The 19,088-nt window shown below is 42.7% G+C and overlaps 1 protein-coding gene across 1 annotated transcript in view; it reads left to right on the forward strand.

The window, feature by feature from the left end:
* Window positions 1-19,088, forward strand: part of plb1 (phospholipase B1) — a 163,151-nt gene that overhangs the window by 47,530 nt on the left and 96,533 nt on the right. Inside the window, exons 20-25 of the mRNA XM_072551369.1 lie at window positions 1,551-1,594; window positions 3,758-3,866; window positions 4,552-4,603; window positions 8,345-8,425; window positions 13,403-13,468; window positions 16,663-16,763. Of these exons, the coding sequence (XP_072407470.1) occupies window positions 1,551-1,594; window positions 3,758-3,866; window positions 4,552-4,603; window positions 8,345-8,425; window positions 13,403-13,468; window positions 16,663-16,763 (453 nt within the window). The remainder of the gene's footprint in view (window positions 1-1,550; window positions 1,595-3,757; window positions 3,867-4,551; window positions 4,604-8,344; window positions 8,426-13,402; window positions 13,469-16,662; window positions 16,764-19,088) is intronic.

Below are 19,088 nucleotides of genomic sequence, written 5' to 3' on the forward strand. Positions count from 1 at the left end.
ATAAGAGGTTTCAACACACAAAATTCTTCCAGCAATCAACAGGTCGATACAGGGAGGTTATTTCCCTGGGGTGGGGCTGGGGGCACAGGGGTGTCTACAACCAGGGGACAGTCTCAGAATATGAAGCTAATCAGTTAGCACTGAAATGAGGAGGGATCTATTCAATCAAGAGGGTGTTCAATAAGCCCAAAGAATTGTGCGGGGGTGTTGGGGGGAGGGGAGTATTATTTACATTTGTTCAAGATTGATAGATTGATAAATCGAGGGATATAGGGATAATGCAGAAAAATTGTGTTTAAGAAGATCAGCCATAACTTTATTGAATGGAGTGGACAGCGAAGAGGGTTACCTCAGATTACAACAGGATCTGGACCAGATGGGCCAATGGGCTGCGAAGTGGCAGACGGAGTTTAATTCAGATAAATGCGAGGTGCTGCATTTTGGGAAAGCAAATCTTAGCAGGACTTATACACTTAATGGTAAGGTCCTAGGGAGTGTTGCTGAACAAAGCGACCTTGGAGCGCAGGTTCATAGCTCCTTGAAAGTGGAGTCGCAGGTAGATAGGATAGTGAAGAAGGCGTTTGGTATGCTTTCCTTTATTGGTCAGAGTACTGAGTACAGGAGTTGGGAGATCATGTTGCGGCTGTACAGGACATTGGTTAGGCCACTGTTGGAATATTGCATGCAATTCTGGTCTTCTTCCTATCAGAAAGATGTTGTGAAACTTGAAAGGGTTCAGAAAAGATTTACAAGGATGTTGCCAGGGTTGGAGGATTTGAGCTACAGGGAGAGGCTGAACAGGCTGGGGTTGTTTCCCCTGGAGCGTCAGAGGCTGAGGGGTGACTTTATAAAGGTTTACAAAATCAAGAGGGGCATGGATAGGGTAAATAGACAAAGTATTTTCGATGGGGTTGGGGTGTCCAGATCTAGAGGACATAGGGAAAGATATAAAAGAGACCTAAGGAGCAACGTTTTCACACAGAGGGTGGTACGGGTATGGAATGAGCTGCCAGAGAAAGTGGTGGAGGCTGGTACAGTTGCAACATTTAAGAGGCATTTGGATGGATATATGAATAGGAAGGGTTTGGGTGCTGGCAAGTGGGACTAGATTGGGTTGGGATATCTGGTCGGCATGGACGGGTTGGACTGAAGGGTCTGTTTCCATGCTGTACATCTCTATGACTCTATGGCAGAGTAGGCTTAAGGGATTAAGCAAGGTCTACTCTTGCTTCTATTACTGATGTTCTTTAGGCATGGCCAACAGTGTTGGAGGCAATTAACCATTAATGGTCAGGAGGCCAGAAATGGAGGGGTACAGCAATCTCAGAGAGCTGTTGGGCGTTAGGAGGTGGCAAAGGTAGGATAGAGTCAGACCATGGAGGAATGCAAATAAAGGTGATGAGAAGTTTAAAAACAAGATTGATCAGCCTGTCCCATTCTCTCAGGATACAGCAAGTTATTTTTTTCATTTCCATTTCATGATTAGTTTGTGAATTTCATTGCAAATAGAAGCAAACAGAAATGAACATCTACCTTTTTGTATCTTGCAGCATTGGAGGAGATGAAAATATAACTACTGTCACCACATTGACAAGTAAGTAACTCATATTCTACCAAGGTTATTTATCCATATTATTTTTTTGCAAGGTATCATTCTTGCCTTACTTTCTTTCAATGCCTGTTACCCAGGCTGGCAGGGACAAGGGGATACCACTGCAGGGGTCCTCAGGGCAGGCTGAAGGTGGAGAGGGCGCGGTTTTCACGTTACCTCATAACTATCGTTGTCAGTAACTAGAAACTGCAGCAGTCTGCACCATGCGTTCTTTGCTTCCAGCCCTTAACCTCATTCTGGAAAGGCGTGGATGTCTTTCTCAGCCGGTATCCCCTGTTCTTGAACAGGGAGGTGGCGCTAGATAAATTGTTCCTATGGAGGGCCAGTACAGACATGTCAGACTGAGTGGTTTCCTCCTTCTTTTCTGCAGCCATTCTGTGGATCTATGACTCTTTATATTCTCAATTTCAGACAATACAATCCCTCTTTGTACAATTCATTATTTTAATTTAACCTTTGGAGTCTAAACATCATTCTAGAAAACCTACCATGCAGTCCCACCAAGGCAAGTATAAAGTTCAACAAATACAAAGGTGTCGTGAATCTGAGCTCAATGCAGTGTTCCATTGCTTTGTAGAGCTGTGGTTGCCATCTACCTCTGGTGTGTATAGTACTCCACATATAAGAGTCCGCACTAAATGATGAGAGCAGTGAACTTGTTTGGTAAACTTGAAACTGGAGTCTGTATCCACTACAGTGGTTTTAAGACTGTAGCAGCTACAGGATACAATGCAACAACTCAGCAAAGAGGTTACTTTGACAGCACAACCTTTTCCTGTGAATAAGTGAAGCTTTTGTACAAGGGTCCGAAAGGGTTAATAGTGAGATTTGCCTTAAAAATTTCATATGGATCAGGGTGGGAGAACAACCCCAGACTTTGCAGGAGATAGAATTATCATTGAGGTCCCATCATAACCTTTTTAACAAAGTCTATCATTGCAAGGCAACATGCACCTAGGCACTAACATGAAAGTAAGACTCAGTCTCCCCCAATCACTCATCCAGACTCAGCCTACCTGCACATTCAGGAGAAAGTGAGGACTGCAGATGCTGGAGATCAGAGCTGAAAATGTGTTGCTGGAAAAGCGCAGCAGGTCAGGCAGCATCCAAGGAACAGGAGAATCGACGTTTCGGGCATAAGCCCTTCTTCAGGAATGGCTGCACATTCAGCCATGTATCTGTCATTCTACCTTCTCATAGAGTCCCTACAGCATGGAAGCAGGCCATTCAGCCTATTGAGTCTACACCAATAATTCCTCAGAGGGAGACTGGCAGCTTGGTGCCAGGCAATAGGAGCAGCCAAAGAGCATCCCACCCCATCCCAGTTATCCTGCATTTCCCATTTCTAATTCACCTAGTCTGCAAAACTTTGGACTGTGGGTGGAAACCCCATGCAGACACAGAGAGAATATACAAACTCCACACAGACAGTCGTCCAAGGCTGGAATTGAACCCAGGTCCCTGGTGCTAACCACTGAGCCACTGTGCTGCCCTACCTATTTGCCGCTCTACCCTCTACCTACATCCACTCACCTGGCATCCTATCTCCTTATCACCTGGAACTCTACCCCCCTTACAACTTCCCATCCACCTCCTAGCCTTACTATTCCTGCCCCCTCCCTCCGCATCCACCTGGCATCCTATCCTGTAACAACCTGGCATCCTTCCCTCTGCCTACTTCCATTCAGCCTGCACCTTACCCATTCCAGCCCCCAGGCATCCGTCCTCCTCACTGATGTTGCTCCCTTTCCCCTACCAATACCATCCTTAACTTGTACACTCACCTCTCACAATAGCTGTCGAAATTGTTGCTGGACATTTGAACTCCCAAAGATAATGCTTTCTGAGGAAGAAAAGAAGACGCGGTTTCAACAATTACCTTCCCCGCTGCTGGCTGCAAGGATTCTCGGATATCTCACATAGTAGACGGCTCCTGCCCAGGAATTTCCAGAATAGCAGTTAACTAAATGTATCCATGTATTTTGGTTTGTCAGAATGAGTTTCTGATCATAATTTCTAGGCTAATGTCCCCAATTTATGCCTTTAGCAAATGTTACTACCAATGCAAGTGTGTAGTAGCCTCCTAAGTTTGCATGGATTTTGAGTGAATGCTTTTGTCTCACTCCGGTTGTTATACCTTTACAGATATTCTCCGTGAGTTTAACCCTTCATTAGTCGGATACTCCACTGGTACTGGCCATGAAGACACTCCCCAGGCTTTCTTGAATCAGGCCGTCACAGGAGCTGAGTCTGGGTAGGTCTAATTTCTTTTGGGAATTTACATGGGTGTCTGGTCTTGTCAGCCCTGGGTTATTATATCCATTCTAACATTATGTCGTTAAATAACATTTGTATTATAGGATAACTCCAGCGATGGTCAGCTAACCTTCATTCTCTTTTGTTAATCCTAAAGATTGGTTGTCACCTTTAGTCCACTGGGTGAGGATAGCATGCTATCGTTTATAGAGGTACTCTCTTTGTGACAGTGAACCCAGTAAACTTGCTTATGCGGAAAACCAAATATAAGATGAACAATGACATATTCATACATCTGGGGAGAAAGCCAGTTGTTGGCTGACACAGGTGACAGCCAAGACAGGCGAGATTCCTTGATCTCGCAAGGAATTAAAGGCTACAGGGAGAGTGTGGGCAGGTGGCGTTGAAATGCCCATCAGCCATGATTGAATGGTGGAGTGGGCCTGATGGGCTGAATGGCCTTGCTCTCACTCCTGTGTCTTTTGGTCTTATGGTCTTACACAGAATAAACCTATAAAACCATGGCATTCCTTGCTACTTAGAAATAAGAACAAAAGTACATCAAAAGTATAATTTCTATAAGGTTCTATAAAATTCAATGTCAAATCTGAACCCATTGAAGAAATCCCACTTAGAATGCAGCTTGTTGACTGTATCTTCTTTTATTTCCCAATATTTTGCAGGGAACTGATGAGCCAAGTCAAAAGCCTGGTGAAGCTGCTGAGCAATGATGCGGTAAATCTCTGACCTTATGAACGAAACCTCCAGGGCTTGAAGTGAACCCAAAGCTGCCCCCATTGCCTGGCACCAAGCTGGCAGTCTCCCTCTGAGGATTTATTGGTGGGGAGGGCTAATGGGACAAATGATTCTCTCATGTGTCAGGGCTGAGGTGCAGAGGGTCAAAGGATATTCTGCCCTGTTTCTTAGCTCTGTGATATTTGGGCTGAAGCGAGGAGGGTTACAAACATTCTCACGTTTCCCCTGACCTGTGTGCCATTGTTGATCTGCTCCTCAGCAACCTGTCACCTTCCAAACCAATGCATCTGTTATATTGTTTCATTTGTGATTGACTTCATGTGAGTTTGCCTCTACATGTCTTTACAACACCTTATGCTGAGACTTTTACAATGTTCCTCAGACCGCTCCCAGGTTAGTGACATTTTTAAAGTATCAGGGAGTTGAAGGCCGTGAGGAACTGATAGGAAAGAGGAGTCGAGGCCAGGGACTGATCATCCATGATCGTATTGAATAGCGAGGCTGGCTTGATGGACCAAATGAGCTCCTGCTCCTATTGCTTATCCTCATATGTTTGACAGTATTTCTGATAGTCTTGAGTGGGAAGTATTCTACTCCAGCAATAACAGCCTTCAACTCATCAGCACAAAGAAAGGTGACTGAAAGGAAAATAAATGGCACAGTATTTTGTTTTATTGAAACTGCAACATACAAGTGTACATACTTGTAGAGTTATTTAAATACATATGGGATATAAATAGAAATATGCAGGATCTAAGTAATATGAGGTATCAGGGCCTAGTAACTCCATTGACCACCACCACAACTACCTGCTACCTTTACGGTTACTATCCAGGCAAGGTATCAATCCTGGGATTCAAATGGAGAGTGCAGGAGGGCATGCCAAGAGCAGCACCAGGCATATCTAAAAGTTAAGGTGTCAATCTAGTGAAGCTACAAAACAAGACTATTTGCCTGCCAAACAGAATAAGCAGCTAGTGATAGACAGAGCTAAATGATTCCAGCATCCAGATCTAAGCCCTGCAGTCCTGCCTCATCCAGTCATGAATGGTGGTGGACAATGAAACAAGTCACTGGAGGTGGAGGTCCACAAATAACTCCATCCTCAATGATGGAAGAAGCCAGCATCTCAGTGCAAAAGATATGGCTGAAGTTTTATAATAATCTTCAGCCAGGAGTGCCGAGCAGACAATTACTCAGAGTCCTTTTAAAATCCCCAACATCATAGATACCAATCCTCAACAAATTCAATTTATTTCATGTGGCATCAAGAGATAGCTGAAGGGACTGAGACTCAAAGTCTATGGGCCACGACAACATTCTATCAATAAGTCTGAAGTCCTGTGATCCAGAAAAAGCCACAGCCCTCCCCCATCCTTTCTTGTATAGTTACAACAGTGGCATCTACCCAGTAGTATTATTAATGAGGCAGTGGCCTTCTAGTATTGTTATTGACCAAGCAGGAGTTGGTTAGTTCGGTTGGCTGGACAACTGATTTGCACTGCCGTGTGACACCAAGACTGAGGATTCAATTGCTGGATGAGCTGAAGTTACTGTAAGGATTCTTTTTCCCAACCTTGTCCCTTTCCTGAGGCATGGTGCCCCTCAGGTTAAGCCACCACCAGTCATCTCTCTAATGAGAGAATAGTCCAATGGTCTGTTAAGACTATAGGAACTTTATGTTTACTGGAGTAGGAATCCATTGCCCAGGGCTAATACTGAGAGGACATAGGTTTAATTCCTACTATGGCAAAATTTAAATGCAATAATGCCTGGAATTGAAAAGGATAATCTAATGATTATTGTAAAAAACTGTAACATTCATTGTTGGATGCATAACTACAGGCCTTCCCTAAGCTGCCCCATTCATGGCTCCAGAAATGTGGTTAGCTTTGAACTTCCCTCTGAAATGGTCTCGAGAGACAATCAGTTCAAAGGAAGTTAAGGATGGGAAGCAGTACTGCCATGCCAGTGATGACCACATCCCACGTGAGAATAGATGAAAGCAAAAGATTGTCAAGTTTTGACTGAGTGTGGCTTTAGGAGCCTGAGCAAAACTGGAATTAATGTGGAAGACTCTGCTGGTTCGAGTCATATCTGGCACATCTGAAGAGGGTTGTGGTTTTTGGAGGTCAGTCACCTAAGGTCCATGACATTTCTGCAGGAGTTCCTCAGAGTAGTCAGCTAGACTCGATGACCTTCAGCTGCTTCATCAATCACCTTCTTCCATTATAAGGTTAGAAATGGAGATGTTTGCTAATAATTGCACAATGTTCAGCACCATTCATGACTCCTCAGATACTGAAGCTATCCATGTCTAAATGCAGCAAGACTTACTTACTTGAGCTGAAAAATGGCAAGTAACATTTGGACAACACAAATGTCAGGCAATGACCATCTCCAATAAGAGAGAATTAAAGCATCATCCCTTGACATGCAATGGTGTTCCCATTACTGAATCCGCCTCTGGATTTTACCATAGTCCAGAAATGGAACTGGTCAAGCCACAAAAACAAAGTGGCAACAAAAATGTATCAGGGCTAGGAATCCTGCAGCAAGTAACTGTACCCAAACCTGAGTACCATCTCCAAGGCACAAGTCCAGAGTCTGATGGAATACTCCCCATTTGCCTGGATTAGTGCAGCTCCAACAACACTCAAGAAGTTTGACACCATCCAGGGCAAAGCAGCTGTTCGATTAGCACTCTACCAATGATCTACGACATTCATTCCTGCACACAGGAATTATTTGGTCACACAGCTGCACTGCAGCAACTCACCAGTGCTCCTGAGATAGCACCTTCCAAAGACAAGAAAGACAAGGGCAACAGTTACATATGAACATACAAAACAAACTAAAAAATTAGGAGTAAGCCATTCAACCCCTTGAGCCTAATTCAACCTCTATAGAATATGGCCACACTGATTACACCTAATAACTTTTCACCCTTTCCTTAAATAAGGCACCCAATACTGTGCATAATACTCCAGGTATGGTCTCATCAGTGCATGGGAACACCACCAACTGTAAGCTGCACTCCAAGCCATGCACCGTCCTGTCTTGGAAATATATTGCTATTCCTTCAGCATCACTGAATCAAATTCTGGGAACTCCCTTCCTTCTCAAAAGTACTGAATGAATCCCTACACCCAAAGGACAGCAGCTGTTCAAGAACTCAACTTGCTACCCCCTTTACAAGGCCATTAAGGAATAAATCATAAATGTTGGCTTAGCCATGACGTTCAGATCTTATGAGGGAGTTTAAAAATCATTACTGTGGATCTGGAGTCACATGTAGGTCTGACTGGTTATGGATGGCAGGTTTGTTTCCCTAAAAAACACTACTGAAGCATTTAATTTTATGGGGTGGGGGAGTGGGTGCAATTCCCAGTTTTATGAAATTGAATTTAAATTCCACCAGCTGCCACAGTCTGCTTTGAATCTATGTTCTCAGAGTGTTAACCCAGGCTTCTGGATTACCACTAGGCCTCTGAATTCCCATGGCAATGCAGCATGTAATCAAATCAACAACAAAGCTGGAGGAGAGATGGGCAATGCTTGTCCCTCCACTAACTACATCCAGGGTTGGATGCAGATAGTGGAGGGACAAGCAGGGTGGTCAGGCTGGGAGTCAGTCTGTGGCTGTGGAATGGATAGTGGGTCACCAGCTCATGCAGGATTGGCAGTGGATTGCTAAGAACTTTGTGACTGTTTCAACAGAGAATCAATTTTCAAGAAGATTGGAAGATTATCACCTTATTTATCGGAGGGAATGATCTCTGTGAATGCTGCAAGGATCCTGTAGGTGATGTTGATACGTACTTGCATTGAACTTTACTGAAATCTCGTATCTCAATTTTTCTCTTAACTCCAGTCAAGTGTTTTCTCTTTCAATTTTCTCTCTTCTATTCTCGGCCTCTTCCAGTAAAAAAATCACACTGTGGAACAATTCCACAGAATAAAGTATCTTCAGAGAGATTTGAACTCATTACATCAATAAGCTAAGTAATGGTAGACAAATTTTAATGCACATATAATTAGCAATGGGGGAATTGGATTTATATTGCACACTTCCCATTCTCAGGGTGCCCAATACAGTTGCATAGCTGGAAGGGTGGGGGTTGGTTAACTCAGTCGGTCGGACAGCTAGATTGCAAGGTGTAATGATACCAACAACAGAGGTTCAATTTCAACCCCAGCTGAGGTTACCATGAAGGACTCACCTTGTCAACTCCTTCTCAACTCTCCCCTCATCTGAGGCATGGTGCCCCTCAGGTTAAACCACCACCAATCATCTCTGTCCACTGAGAGAGCAGGACTACATGTTTATCTTTCATCACTGGTATTTGGGCTTGTTCACCTTACAAACATGAATGAGCTGAATGTATGCTGTATTTAAAACCCAAATCTTGAATAAACCTCCTGAACTTTCTTCAGAAGGTAGGGTACGGATTAACTCTCTCATCTTGTTGAGGAAAGGCAACACATTTACAATGGTAAGCATTTATTATGTCAAAGAATCTGCTCTGGATATCCTGGTGCAAAAATGCCACAATTGCATATTTGTGAAAGGCCAATTGCCTCCGCCATTTTCCAATCAAGCATAAAATGAAATTAAACCATCTACTTCCCACCTTCATGGGAAGGTGGTGGAGGTGTATGAGTGTTTGTTGGGGGCTGGGGAATTTGTATAAAGGGTCACTGCAAATGGACCTTCTCATTCACAAAATGAACCAGGTTGGATGTGGGACATCACTCAATCCACTGACCTAGAAAGAAGGGATAGTTCTTCACCATCACAGCACCTTGATACTTGTCAAATAATGATATGGCTTTGGCTTTCACTTTCATCTCCAGAATGGTATTTCATATCTGAGTCACGTGTGAAAGGATCAATTCTAAATTTGTATGGAATTTGTGATGCCTTTGTCCACTGGAACATATAAAGAACATAGGAAAAGGAGGCTGTTGAGCTCCATAGGAAAAATTGAGAGACATCTACTCTGTGAGGTTTGGATAAATGAGAGTTGAATCCATAAACTGTATAGAATTTTGAGAGGGTTTGGCAGGGTAGACAAAGAGAGAGATGCATAGTCTCAGGATAAGGTGTTGAGTGTTTCAGATTAAGCTCAGGAACTTCACTGGTTGAGAGTGAACCAAATGTTGAGAATCACTGGAATTCTCAGCTGCAGAGAGCTGTGGATATTCCATTGTTAAGAGGTTGAGATTGATTTCTGTTTGGTATCTAATGGAACTGAAGGTTGTGTAGACCAATGGACAAGTGGGAATGAGGTCAACATACAGCCATGATCTTAACAAATGGCAGGGCAAGCTCGAGGATCCTTGGATATTGTCCTCTCTTATTCCTTATGTTGTTCTGAGCCTATTCCTCCATTTAGTTAAATCATTGTGATTTCTACCTCAGCTTCATTTAGCCCATGGTTCTCTATCTAACACTAACTCAAAAGTAGTTCTCTAAAATACAATCAATTTTTCCACTCGACAATGCCAAATTACAACAGCATCTGGAATAAGGTGGGTGAACTTGCAGCATGGGTTGGTACCTGGGATTTTGATGTTGTGGCCATTTCAGAGACATGGGTGGAGCAGGGACAGGAATGTTTATTGCAGGTTCTGGGATTTAGATGTTTCAGTAAGAACAGAGAAATGATAAAAAAAAAGAGTGGTGTGGTACTGTTAGTTGCAGAAAGGATATTTGAGGACTCGTCTACTGAGTTAGTATGTGCTGAGATTAGAATCAGGAAAAGAGAGGTTACCCTGTTGGGAGTTTTCGGTTGGCCTCTAAATAGTTCCAGAGATGTAGAGGATAGGATAGCAAAGATGACCCTCAATAGGAGTGAGAGTGACTGGTTCATTGTTAAAGGGGATTTTAACTTTCCAAATATTTACTGGGAGTACTATAGTTCAAGTACTTTAGATGTGTCAGTTTTTGTCCAATGTGTGCAGGAGGGTTTCCTGATACAGTATGTAGACAGGCCACAAGGGGCCAGGCCACATTAGATTTGGTACTGGGTAATGAACCTGGCCAGGTATTAGATTTGGAGGTGGGTGAGCACTTTGGTAGTAGTGACTACAATTCAGTTATGTTTACTTTAGTGATGGAGAGGAATAGGCAAATACAGTAAAGCAAGAGTTATAGCTCAGGGAAAGGCAATTATAATGCGATTAGGCAAGATTTAGGATGTTTAGGATGGGGATGGAAACTGCAGGGCATGGCCACAATTGAAATGGGGAGCTTGTTCGAGGACCAGCTACTGCGGCTCCTTGATAAGTATGTACCAGTCAGGCAGGGAGGAAGTGTCGCGTGAGGGAGCCATGTTTAAGGAAGTTGAATCTCTTGGCAAGAGGAAGAAGAAGGCTTATGTTAGGATGAGATGTGAAGGCTCAGTTAGGGCACTTGAGAGTTACACGTTAGCCAGGAAAGACCTAAAGAGAGAGCTAAGAAGAGTCGGAGAAGACATGAGAAGTCATTAGCAGATCAGAACAAGAAAAACCCTAAAGCTTTCTATAGGTATATCAGGAAAAAAAGAATGACGAGACTAAGATTAGGGCTAATCAAGTACAGTGGTGGGAATTTGTGTGTGGAGTCAGAGGAGATATGGGGAGCGCTAAATGAATACTTTTCATCAGTATTCACATGAGAAAAAGACATTGTGATCAAGGCGAGTACTGACATACAAGCTATTAGACTAGGTGGGATTAAGATGCATAAGGAGGAGGTGCTAGCAATTCTGGAAAGTGTAAAAATAGGTACGTCCCCTGGGCCAGATGGGATTTATCCTAGGATTCTCTGGGAAGCCAGGGAGGAGATTGCCGAGCCTTTGGCTTTGATCGTTATGTCATCATTGTCTACAGAAATAGTGCCAGAAGACTGGAGGATAGCAAATGTTGTTCCCTTGCTCAAGAAGGGAAGTAGAGACAACCCTGGGGATTATAGACCTGTGAGCCTTACTTTGGTTATGGGTAAAGTGTTGGAAAGGATTATAAGAGATAGGATTTATAATCATCTAGAGAGGAATAAATTGATTAGGGATAGTTAACGTGGTTTTGTGAAGGGTAGATTGTGCCTCGCGAACCTTATTGATTTCTTTGAGAAGGTGACCAAACAGGTGGATGAGGGTAAAGTGGTTGATAGATTTCAGCAAGGCATTTGATAAGGTTCTTTACAGTAGGAGGCATGGGATTGAGGGGGATTTGGATCAGAAATTGGCAAGCTGAAAGAAAACAGAAGATTGTGGTTGATGGGAAATATTCATTCTGGAGTTCAGTTACTAGTGGGATACCACAAGGACCTGTTTTGGGTCCACTGTTGTTTGTCATTTTTATAAATGACTTGGAAGAGGGCATAGAAGGATGAGTTAGTAAATTTGCGGATGATACTAAGGTCAGTAGAATTGTGGATAGTGATGAAGGATGTTGTAGGTTACAGAGCGACATAGATAAGCTGCAGAGCTGGGCTGAGAGGTGGAAAATGGAGTTTAATGCGGCAAAGTGGGAGGTAATTCACTTTAGAAGGGGCAACAGGAATAAAGAGTATTGGGCTAATGGTAAGATTCTTGGTAAGGTAGATGAGCAGAGATATCTCGGTGTCCAGGTACATAGGTCCTTGAAAGTTGTCACCCAGGTTGACAGGGTTGTTAAGAAGACATACGGTGTGTTAGCTTTTACTGGTAGAGGATTGAGTTTCAGAGTCATGAGGTCATGCTGCAGCTGTACAAAACTCTGGTGTGGCCACACTTGGAGTATAGCGTACAGTTCTGGTCACCACATTATAGGAAAGATGTGGAAGAATTGGAAAGGGTTCAGAGGAGGGAAGGTCTTATGAGGAAAGGCTGAGGGACTTGAGGCTGTTTTTGTTAGAGAGAAGAAGGTTGAGAGGTAACTTAATTGAGACTTATAAGATAATCAGAGAATTAGATAGGTTGGACAATGAGAGCCTTTTTCCTCAGATGGTGATGGCTAGCACGAGGGGACACATTGAGGGGTGATAGCTATAGGACAGAAGTCAGAGGTAGTTTCTTTACTCAGAGAGTAGTAGGGGTGTGGAACACACTGCCTGCAACAATAGCAGACTCGCTAATTTTAAGGGCATGTAAATGGTCATTGGATAGGCATATGGATGATAATGGAATAGTGTAGGTTAGATGGACTTCAGATTGGTTCCACAGGTCGGTGCAACATCAAGGGCCGAAGGGCCTGTACTGCACTGTAGTGTTCTATGTTCTATGTTCTATGTCTTCCACAAGATTTCCCAATTGCAATACTGATTGTAAGCCATTAACAAAGATGAGCTACTAGTACTGTTGCGGGATGGGGGGAGGGCTGGGGTTAGCATGGATGGCTGGTTTGCAATGCAGAGAGCTGCCAACAATGCAGGTTCAATTCCTGTACCATGAACATCCTGTTTTCACTCTCACCACTCACCTGAGGCATGGTGACCCTCATGTTAAACCACTAGCAGTTATTTCTCTACCTAATGAGAGAACTGCCCTGTGGTTGTCTGGGACGATGGCAAATTTACCATTACCGTTCATCAGGAAAGCTAGTGACATTTAAGCCTGGATTGGTTTTATTCTTTGATTAGCTTGAACTTGTATTAAATCACTGCAGTGAGCTAAACCTGCCCATCATTGCTTTGTACAGAATGGTACTTGACTTAACACCAGTCACCCCACTTTGAAATAATTCATCATGTAATGAATTTTCACATAAAAGGCATGATTCAGTCATTATTTTCTCTTCTTTTACAATCTGTAGAGCAAATATTCTCCAGAAAACTTTACAAACAGCATCCAGAATGCATTGGATCTTCTTCACAATGAGGTAAGTATGACATAAATTTTATATGTATTGTATTTTGCATTGCCCTCAAAACCTATCACTTGGCTGTACCCTTGCCATGAATATAGATAAAAGAAAGCAAGCATAGAGCAATAGAATTGAAAAGTAGGGAAGTTATACTGGATCTGTATTAAACCTTGGTTTGACCACATAGAAAATACTAAGTGTAGTTCTGGTCATACAAAGGCTGTACAGATAGTGAGGAGGGGGCAGAGAAGGTTTATAAGGATTATTCCAGAAACGTGAGAGCATATATTTTATGGAATGATGAATAAGTTGAGGCTTTTTCTCTTGAGAAAACATGTTGAAGGGTAACCTAATAGAAGTCTTTAAAAAATGTATTGATAAGAGTAGTTACAGAGAGAATGCTTCCACATTTTGGGAAGAGCCATAACTGAAGGCCATCAATATTAGGGAGCCATGATGAAATTCAAGAGAAAATACAGAAAAAAACATTTTTTATCCAAAGCATGATGAAAATATGAGACTGGTCAGCAAAGGAGTGATTGAAGCAAACAGTATTATGGGGAAGCCATGCAACTACATGCAACTAAGGGGAAGCCATGACAGAGAAGGGAATAGATCATGAAACTGATCAATGTAGAGGAGTAAAGATGGAAGGAAGCTCAGGTGGAACATGGAAGCTGATAGGATCAAAATGATCTGCTTCTGAGTTGCAAGTTGGATACTTATGCCAGTATTGAGAGTGTGGTGCTGGAAAAGCACAGTCGGTCAGGCAGCATCCAAGGAGCTGGAGAATCGACATTTCAGGCATAAGCCCTTCATCAGGACTTGGCACTGAGGAAGCAGATGTGGCTGTGGTGGCGGGTCTGTTTCAGAACATGGCTGAAGAGCTTCAGGGCAGAGGAGATGACCTGGAGGGTGCAGTGAGTGAGAGAGAGACTCACTGAGATCCTTGGAGAGAGAGGAAGAGAACTTCTTCAAGGTAGGCATCCTTGGAAGAGGCTTCGCAGTAGGTTTAAAATCAACTAGGAGAAAATGAGGACTGCAGCTGCTGGAGATCAGAGTTGAGAGTGTGGTGCTGGAAAAGCACAGCAGGTCAGGCAGCATCCGAGGAGCAGGAGAATCGACATTTCAGGCATAAGGCCTCCATCAGGGATGGACAACTGATGAAGGGCTTATGCCAAAAACATCAATTCTTCTGCGCCTCGGATGCTGCCTGACCTGCTGTGCTTTTCCAGCGCCACACACTCTGATCTCCAGCATCTGTGGTCCTCACTTTCTCCTATTTATGCCAATGCCCTACTCTTCTATTTCCCATAAGCTCTCTGCTTCAAGGAGATCAAACCCAGTCTACTTAGTCTGTCCACATAACTGAAGTCTCTCATCTATGGTACCATTCCAACAAACCTCTTCCCTCTCCCTAAGGTCTTGACATCCTTTCTAAAGTGTGGCAGCCACCAAATCTAAACCAAAGGAGACAATTTCAGTTTTGCAGTTGAAAATTGACATATAAAGTATTCATTATAAAACTTCATCAACTGTCACAACCTCGGATTGTTCAAACGTATTTTAGAACAGAGATAAGGAGAAACTTCTTCAGCCAGAGAGTGGTGAATCTGTGGAATTCATTGCCACAGAAGGCTGTGGAGGCCAGATCATTGAGTGTATTTAAGACTGAGATAGAAAGGTTCTTGACTGTGAGGGGGGATCAAGGATAACGGGGAGAAAACAGGGGGACAGGATTGAGAAATTTATCAACCAGGATTGAATGGTGAAGCAAACTCAATGGGCTGAATAGCCTAATTTCTGCTCCTATGTCTTATGGTCTTATTGTTTTGTGGTATTTCACAAGCAAGGAAGTATTTTTGAAGTGTAGTTACTGATGTATAAAAAGTATCTCAGAGTGCAATGGGATTGATCAGATGGGCCAATGGGCTGAGGAATGGCAGATGGAGTTTAATTTAGATAAATGTAAGGTGCTGCATTTTGGAAAAGAATGACAGAGCAGGATTTACACACTTAATGGGAAGGTCCTGGGGAGAGCTGCTGAACAAAGAGACCTTGTAGTGTAAGTTTATGTTCCTTGAAAGTAAAGTGGCAGTTAGACAAGATAGTGAAAAAGACATTTGCTATGCTTTCCTTTATTGGTCAGAGCATTGGGTTTAGGAGTTGGGAGGTCATGTTGCAGCTATACAGATTGATTAGGCCAATTTTGGAATATTGTGTGCAATTCTGGTCTCCTTCCTATTGGAAGGATGTTGTGAAACTTGAAAGGGTTCAGAAAAGATTTACAAGAATGTTGCCAGGATTGGAGGATTTGAGCTCGAGGGAGAGGCTGAATAGGCTGGGGCCTGTTTTCCCTGGAGCGTCGGAGGCTGAGGGGTGACCTTATAGAGGTTTATAAAATCATGAGGGGCATGGATAGGATAAATAGACAAGGTCTATTCTCTGGCATGGGGGAGTCCAGAACGAGAGAGCATAAGTTTACAGTGAGAGGGGAAAAATTTAAAAGGGACTTAAGGGGCAACTTTTTCACTCAGAGATGGTGCATGTATGGAATGAGTTGCCAGAGGAAGCAGTGGAGGCTGGTACAATGGCAACATTTAAAAGGCATCTGGATGGGTATATGGATAGGAAGAGTTTAGAGGGATATGGGCCAAGTGCTGGCAAATGGGCCTAGATTAGATTGGGATGTCTGGTCGGCATGGACGAGTTGGTCCGAAAGGTCTGTTTCCTTGCTGTATATCTCTATGACTCTGTGACTCTAATTGTGTAGACAAGTTTAACATATAAAGCTTAAACAAATAGCAAAAGAAAACAGTACTGGATGATATGCTGTAGAGAAATTGATTGAGAGATAAATATTGGCCAAGATATTCCTCTCTCTTAATATCGCTGAGGCATCTTTTAGTGCCTTGGCTTAATGTCTGATTCTAAAAGATTGCACAACCAGGAGTGCAGTTTTCTTTGTGTACTGTATTGAAAACTCTGTCTAAATTTTATGTTCAAATCTGTGGAGCAGAACGTGCACGCACTCCTTCTAAAATCAGAGGTGAGATCATGGTCAACAGCCAACTGCCCAAATGAGGAACTGCCCTGACAATACCTTCTCCTCAATCCCATCTGTCTCAGCAGCAGTAAGGTTTTGTGTTACTTACATTTAGTTTGCCAGCGAGTTACATATTCTTGCTAATTTTTCACTTTGCTTTCAGGTCCCAAGAACCTTCGTGAACCTGGTGACAGTTCTCAACATTTTACCACTGCGTGAGCTTTTTACCAACACAGGAGTGAATTGTCCACGATTCCTATTAAAGTTTGTAATCTGTTTAATCAAACTTTCCATAACAAACTGCAGTTAATAACTGCCTAATGTACTTTGGTTACAAATCATTATCAGCAGGAAGGAAGAGTGCTGAAAACCTTGACCTGTTCAGCTGTGACCTATCTGTTTGATTATTTTTATAATCTTTAATAGCAGTTATTATATCACAGTAACAAATCTTCCATAGAAGGCTCCAGTTATATGCTGTGAGTAAGACACAGTTCTACCTTGAACCTAGAATACAGCAAAGCAGTTACCCAGCTTGTGTTTGGTTTTGCCAAACGAAGGAGCAGCATCATTTTGAATGCAGTAGACTATACTGAAAGAAGTACAGGTAGACTGCTGCTTCACCGGGACAATGAAGAGGGAGGAGGTGAAAGGGCAGGGGCTGCACCTTCTGTGATTTCATACAAGTTACCCAAGAGAGTTGAGGTCATGTACACCACTCCCCGAAGAGATCTCATACTTTTATCATTTCTCATTTCTTCCCAAACTGTTTTCACATCTTGGGGTTTCTGAATTTAAATCATCCCTCTCCATTGTGCTAATTCCATCATTAAATAAAAGAGCCACCCCTCCGCCTTTCCTTATTTCCCTATTATTCCTAATGTGGCTCAGGTAGAGACTGCTCTATCTGCACAGATCCAACCTGCTCCAGCCCTACAGCCAGTGGCCTATGAACTGGAGCTCACTTCTCTCACACCAGGACTTGAGCCAAGGATTCACCTCTTAAATCTGGTTTGCCCTATGCTAATTTACAAGTAGCTCAGATAATAATGGCCTTTGAGGTTTAACTTCATAATTTGGCATCTATATCCTCACATTGACTATGCTGAACCTCCTTTATCGTGCCTATGATGGTGGGACCTACATTTCACTTTCTCCCATTGAAAGTTCCTCTTCAGCCCAGAATAGATGTCCCAGACCATTGTACCAACAAACAACACAACCACCTAGATTCTTTGCTGTAGAAAACAGTGTTAATCCCCCTGACTATGTTGTCCCCTACTGTTATCACACACTTTCTTAGTCCCTCCCTTGAGTGGCTTCCTCTATCATTGTGCCGTGGTCATTCCATCCCACAGCCATCATTCTCATCCAGACAAGCTCAAAGAACTGAGATGCCCATTCACCTGCCTTTTGGACCTCCCTCACCTGCCTCACTCACAGTTGCACTCTCCTGTCCCTGAACACTGACCAAATGAGATAAATCAACTCTAGGAGGTGTGAATGGCTATTGGAGCAAAGAATCCAGGTAACTTCCCTCTTTCTGAAGTGTCACAGTGTCTGTGGTTCAGCTCATTAATTCTGAGGTGAAGCTACTCAAACTTCAAACATTTGCCTCTGATGTATTGCTCTGATCCAAGCTAGATCCAGAAACTCCCACATGCTACAAACGTAACACAGTACATGCCCTGCCATCCTTAGGTTTTCAGGATGTATCTTTCAGATTGTAACATCTTGCTGTGATTCCTGTGCTACTTATTTTAAATCCTGTCATTACTTGGCAGTGGAAGTAGTTTCTCTTTAGTTATGACTCACACATGGCTCCTATCCAGTGAGTTGAGATAGCTTTGTGGCAATTCCAAGTTAGATGATACTAATCAATAATTGGTGTGCGATTAACCAGTTCGCCTGGATTCTGTCATTAGGAAAATGTGTTAAGGAAGAAATAGAAACAATTTAGAAACAATTAATGCAAGAAACAGAGTCAACATGGTCTTTGAAAGGGAAATCATGTTTCACAAATTTGAAGTTCTTTCTGGACATAGAAGCAGAGATGATAAATGGGAACCAGTAGATAGCGTGTATTTAGATTATTAGAAAGCATTTAATTAGGTGCCATGTAAAAGGGTGCTGCACAAAATAGGAGCGCATGGTATTAGGAGAATGTTTTAGCATAGAATGAAGATTAGTTGACACACAGAAGATCGAAAATTGAGATTAAAGGGTCTTTTTCAGGTTGGGAAAATGTAACTAGTGGAGTACCACAAGAATCAGTCCTAGGGCCTTTATTATTTACTATCCATATCAATAATTTAGAGGAGGGGGCAGTGTGTAATATTTGCTGATGATATTGAAAATAGGTGGGAAGATAATGTTTTAATGAGGACAGGAGGAATCTTCAAGGGGATATTGATGGACTGAATGAGTTGGCAAAAATTCAGCACACGGACTTTAAGGTAGCAAAGTGTGAAGTCAGGCACTTTTGTAAGAAGAATCAAAAAGAAGTCTATTATTAAAAATGAGAGGGATTCCAAGAAAGTACAGTACAGTGGGATCTGGATTTTCTTGTGCATGAAATACAGAAGGCAA

Source organism: Chiloscyllium punctatum, chromosome 3, assembly GCF_047496795.1.
Source record: "Chiloscyllium punctatum isolate Juve2018m chromosome 3, sChiPun1.3, whole genome shotgun sequence".
Classification (NCBI taxonomy): Eukaryota; Metazoa; Chordata; class Chondrichthyes; order Orectolobiformes; family Hemiscylliidae; genus Chiloscyllium; species Chiloscyllium punctatum.